The sequence below is a fragment of the Gavialis gangeticus genome, unplaced genomic scaffold (assembly GCF_001723915.1).
Source record: "Gavialis gangeticus isolate Ggan-Ray unplaced genomic scaffold, GavGan_comp1, whole genome shotgun sequence".
Classification (NCBI taxonomy): Eukaryota; Metazoa; Chordata; order Crocodylia; family Gavialidae; genus Gavialis; species Gavialis gangeticus.
In genome coordinates this window covers 7,094,074-7,099,649 of record NW_017729020.1, presented here as the reverse complement: position 1 = coordinate 7,099,649, position 5,576 = coordinate 7,094,074, and the positions used below count along the sequence as shown (strand labels likewise).

Below are 5,576 nucleotides of genomic sequence, written 5' to 3'. Positions count from 1 at the left end.
TTTCTTGAATTCCTTTCATTCTCTAGTGCTTCTTTGCTTTCTCTTTGTGCTTTCAGCTCCTGGAAGCGTTTTGCAGCTTCTTCAAGTGCTGTGCAAAGGAGCCCCAAATAGGAAAGAATTAGTGTTGGCTGCTGCTGCTCAGAGGCATTTAAAAAAAAAAAAAAAAAAGAGAGAAAGAAAACTAGTACTTAGAAATCTACAACAGAAAACAAGCTAACAATAGTGTTGCACTAAAACACAAATCAATTTTACACCGACTACTTTTCCGCAGGTATTTAAACATCGTGCAGGGGCCATCGAAGCTCAGGCTCCACATCAGCACTTCTTTCCAATTTAACTTGGCAAGAACTGTGGTAGTTAGATGCTAAAAGCATTCATCAGCTCTGTACAGGGGATCTATACAGAGTTTGCAGTTTAACATGGACACAGAACACTAGGCACATAATTCCCATGCAAGTTAAGTGGTGATGGAGACACAAACACGTGGAACTTTTGTCATAAACCACTAGAAACTTTGTTTAATTTTACCTTTCTTGAAGGTCTTGTTAATACTAGTTTGCCCCTCAGCAAAGCTTTTATCTCCTTCAACATAAGGGAAAACTCTGCCCTGGTGTACCCAATAGTAGTCATGTGAACCAAAGAAAAATACTGGGAAGTCCCCGATATCATGTTTGAGGCCCTGTATGTTGAGAGGCACAGACCTGGGATTGCAGATCTCAGCTGGCCACCACCTGGAAGTGAAGAAAAGGAGAAAACTCAAACTCCGTGAAACAAAAGCAAAGTTTTGGCTTCTAGTTCTGAGGAACTTTATTTCCTTCCTAAAAACCATCCCACTCATCAATGAATAAATAACCCTTCAACTTGACTCCCTTCATCTTCAGCGATCTAATGCAGCGGTCTAGAATCCAGGCTAGGAACATTTAAGATTCAATGTACTGCAGCAACACTTCTGCTTGTATGAGGGCTGTGGGACTGGACACAACTGGGGACTAGCTTTCTGCAGGACTGCCATCAATACCGAACAGTGTTTTTTTTGTTTGTTTGTTTGTTTTTTAACCAACAACAAGAACAACATTAATTTCAAGGTTGATTAAAAGAAAAAAAACAGCTGCAAGCAAACCAAAAAAAATTTTTTTTGTGCCAGATTTGAAGTAACATTCAAGTAATTAGGGCACACTGATGCATGAAAATAGTACAAGAAGAAAAATGTGGGTTTGTTTTTTGGGGGTTTTTTTGCAACTATCAACACTTTTTTAATGTCGTTTCCCCAAGCAGGCCCTTTGCAATGCAGGGAACTCCAACAGCAGCACCACTAGAAAGAAACATCCCAGCAACATTTGGCTGGGCTTCTTTTAAGCTAAGTAATGCTATGAAAAGCAAAAGCAATGGGAAGGCTTGGCAATCTGCTCAGATTCCAGAAGCAGTGAAGGGGGCTTACAAATTCAAAGTTAGGACTAGCACTGAAAGCAAGTGTAGCAAGGGACTGCTCATGTTCCAGCAAATAAACACAAACCCAGCCATGAGCATTTTCACCAACTGTGCTATATTTGTGAAAGTTGGAGAATAAGTGAACAACTCTGTTGTTCCCTCACACTCAGTAATGCCAGTCCTCACAAAATCCTCCGAGGACAAGCTGAAATTGTTGCTGCAAAGGCCACCTGTGGTACAGCTCTGGGCATGCGTTTTATGTTCAGATCTGGACGAGGGAGGTGAATGTCACTCATGCACCAAAAAATGCATTTGATATGGTAATCTTAAGCACCTTCTTGCTTCCCTTGCTCTCACCGTCTCCAACATGCCAAACATATCGTTCATCGTATTTATTCTGAGACAGTGGGGGTACTCGCACGAGAATCAAGCACCATATGCATTCCCCATTGAGGAACATTAATCATGGCCCCTAAAAATCAAACTACCCAGGATGTTGTTTCGATTAAGTAACACCTGCTTCTCCCCACCCCCAACACCATATCCCTACAGTATCGAATGCATCATGCTCATGTCTTCCCCTTGCTGCCTAAAAAAAGCACAAGCAAAACTTAATTAGAAAAAGCCATACATCTAACAGCATGTCAGCTATTCTACATCAGACTCGTCCTTACTAATAATGGGATGTTCTAACTGGTTTACCTGCAGGCCTCCAGGACAGTCGCAACATCACCACAGAAACAAAAAACCTGAAATAGTTTCTGGAGGGAGCTAGCCAACTTGCCTGTAATTTCCAAGCTTGACCCAAACAATCTGCTTGTAATGTAGCTTCTTGCCAGCTTTACAATCATTGCAATTCCAGCATCCTTCTGGCATTTCTAGGTTGAGACATTCAGGATGAAAGGAGGCTGGACAGGACTCACAGCACAAGAGTTTTCCACCTTAAACAAACATACTTGTTTAGTTTGCAGAAAAAAAGCTTATTCTTATTGGGGGTGGGAGGGGAGAGGGGAAATCAGTGTTACTGGATTAAAATGCATTAAAATTTGCAGTGGCCTCACACCAAACAAATAGCAAAAAGGAAGGGATCAAGTCAACTTACAATGCTGGATTAAAAATTAAATTCATATTTTTCTGTGACATTTTCTTCTTCTTCCGGCTGCATCAAGAATGCATATAAAGCAAGCTAAGGAATTTCAAAACACATTTAGATCGAATAAGGCAAGCTGACACGGGATCTGATGTTTCAATGACGAGCATAAATTCTTGAATATTCCATGACATTTTTTTTTTTTAATCCAGACATTGGGGAAGTGGCCACCATTTTGTAACCATCAGACCAATCATCAACTTTATGGAACACTTTTTATCCAACATTGTCATGACTAAATCCCTTAGCAATCAATCAGTTAGTGTGCATATAAACCAGCCTATAGGTTGATCAATGCTTTTCTGCATCCAAAGTTGTTTTGGGCTGGCTTGTTTTCTAGCAGATGTATTTTATTGTGAGCACACATCTCCAAGCCATCCTCACTAGGTGAAGCAGCCGAGACGATCAGTAAACACTTGCTACAATCTACACGCAAATTTAATGAGTCCCAGGGCAAAAAGACTGGGAGAAATTTAAAGCAGCGTTTTAAAGTATTTTTTTTTTCATACTATGAAAAAAGTTCTGATTTTTACTTCCAAATATTTATCAGAAAATCTTGTCCACCTATAGACTTTCAAAAATGTCACCGCATTAATTGATTGGAGCATCTTGCAAAAAGCATTCCTTAAACAACCAGTGACAAAAAAAAAAAAAAAAAAAAAAAAAAAAAAAAAAAAATCACTTCCTATATTTCCTCTGTCAAAACCGTAATAAAATGAAGCATTTGGATCTTCCAGAGCTCCCCAGCCCCATAAGTTAAAGTTTTTTAAAAGAATTTTTGTAAACCATTTCAGAGGAAATACAGACCCAACATAATCACTGAAACAATATCCAATATGGTAAAATGCCAAGAGATGCAAAAACCAAAATAAAAACCAAAACACAAAAAACTCTCAGTGCTAAGCAAGAAAAAACTTTGCTCTTATGATGCATTAGTAAGATATTGCTCAAGCTAAGCAAACGGAGGGCTCAAAATAATTTTTGTTGTTACAAGTCACACAGATGCTGAACAAATCTACGCCTAGTAGCAATGTGAAATGACCTAACTATAGGATGACTAGCTGGGTACCATTCCTGAACACTCTTTGGGAAGTCAGTTTTTTGTGGGGATAGGCTACGGCCTCTGAACCTGACAGACAGACACTGCAGGGTATTTTTCCATTAATTCCTTTGATAAGCCATACCAGCACAATACCAACATGGTATAAAGCATTCACCTTGTTTTTGAAAAAGCATCTCTTCTGATCCTGCCATAAATGCCCCCCTGGTGTGCAGGACAGACTCCCCAATTCCATCAATTAAGAAGCATTGCTCCGAGAAGTGAGCAATCAGTCACGTAAGTAAAGAAAGGAGCACCAATGTACAGAGAAGCAGGCAAATGAGCCATCTGCCTTCTTAAGTCGTCAGTTTTCCTCTGGAATGCCAACTTTCCCATATAAACACGCCACCTGACAAACCTCGTGGTCTTACTGTTGCAGGGTCTGCACGAGCTGTACAGGAGACCTGGAGTAGGAGTCTCTTCCCTCAGATCAAGGCAATTGAGTAAGTTCTTAAAAGTAATTTAGAGGTGCTGAACTAGAATACTACTAAGCTCTGCTGCCCCTTCCTCAAACTTACTGCTAGCTAGACAGCCCCCTTAAAATAAAAGTAACCTAACGTCAGATACAATCGGTGATTTAACCTCTGGAAGAAGAATTTTGGGATGCTAATTATTTTAAGCCCTTTGATGATAAATATTTTGCCAACAACATCAACACAAGCTCACAGTAATCAACGAATGAAATTCACTAAAAGCATCAGGTGGCGCTGGACAAGCAAACATTTGTTTGAGTTAAAAGAGAAAAAGAAAAATAGGAAAAGCGAAAGTAAAATTAAAGAGAAGGAAACTATTTTGGTTACCTTTCTCACATTTCTTTTTGGAAGCTGACGAAGGAGGAGGAATCATAGGTAATTTCATCAACTCAGCACGATTTGATTCATTCAGTAGGTAGTGGGACTTATAGGCATATGAACTGAACAGGGGGTCTGAATGATCCTGCACTACCAGCCCTATACGAAACAAACAGAAAGAGATGAGTTGCAATGAAACTACCCATGATTCCATAAAGGTGAAAATAAAATAAATCAAATGAACACCTAATATGCATATATAAGTTTGAAAGAAAAAGATAATATGAAGAAAAAGAAAAAACGGACAGAAAAGGATTCTATAGCTACCACAGAAAGGTCAAGCTGAATTCTCGGACAGGCTGAATTCAAGTGTAAGTGGAGAAACTGAGAGTAAACAGGCTGTATCTAAGTGGAATGTCCTTTGTGCCATCTTTCTGATTTGCAGACTTAAAGACCTGCTGCGAGTTCCCCATGAGTCCCCTCTTTCCCAAATAAAACAGCTGGCCCAATTACAAAATAAAGGTAACTGAGTGACTGCATCAGAACTGTCTCTTTCAGAAGGGATCGTCAACTGGAGGGGCCAGAGACTGTGTACAGGGGATCCCAGAACTCAACCACCGCTACAGCCGTGCTCCAAGCTTTTGCTTTATTTTAAATCATTTGTTGCACTTACAGTTGCATAGAAAAATATCAAGATTTGAAACCAAACGTGAATGCTGCAAGCATGCAGAGCAACAGAGCAGCTGTTACGTCATATAAAGTTCAAGGACTCTGCAATTCCACAGCTGGGGGCACTGAACATTTACTGCAACTAAAGGTTCAACATTTTGCTCTCCTAAATGTCTACAGTTGCTTCTTGCTCTCTGCCTTTCCAAAGCGACTAGCTGGATTACAGCACATTTCCTAAACGGGTCACTGAGTCAGGCAACTCAGAGTCAGAGAGAGATTTAATCAGGAATGCGGGACGCTGGTAAACTGGGTCATCTGGCAAACAGCACAACACAGAACTTAAGACCCAAGGAAGCTTGAAGACAAGCTCCTTGTGGGACAGGAGGGGACTGGGGGGGGGGGGGGGGATATTCCACATGGGTACCGGGGGATTTTGGAA

At 40.4% G+C, this 5,576-nt stretch overlaps 1 protein-coding gene across 5 annotated transcripts in view; it reads right to left on the bottom strand.

Annotated features, from left to right (window-relative positions):
- NSD3 (nuclear receptor binding SET domain protein 3) overlaps positions 1 to 5,576 on the bottom strand; it is a 66,181-nt gene that overhangs the window by 16,337 nt on the left and 44,268 nt on the right. For 2 of the 5 annotated variants that reach the window (XR_002096761.1, XM_019514450.1), the window contains exons 15-18: positions 4,478 to 4,627; positions 2,213 to 2,369; positions 529 to 731; positions 13 to 88 (exon numbers count right to left, since the gene is read on the bottom strand). Coding sequence is in view for 4 of the 5 variants with exons in the window: in XM_019514450.1 (XP_019369995.1) it covers positions 13 to 88; positions 529 to 731; positions 2,213 to 2,369; positions 4,478 to 4,627 (586 nt within the window). In the remaining variant the exon portion in view is untranslated. Of the gene's footprint in view, positions 1 to 6; positions 89 to 528; positions 732 to 2,212; positions 2,370 to 4,477; positions 4,628 to 5,576 lie in introns of those variants that run through there. The other 3 variants (XM_019514453.1, XM_019514452.1, XM_019514451.1) reach the window with 3 other exon arrangements.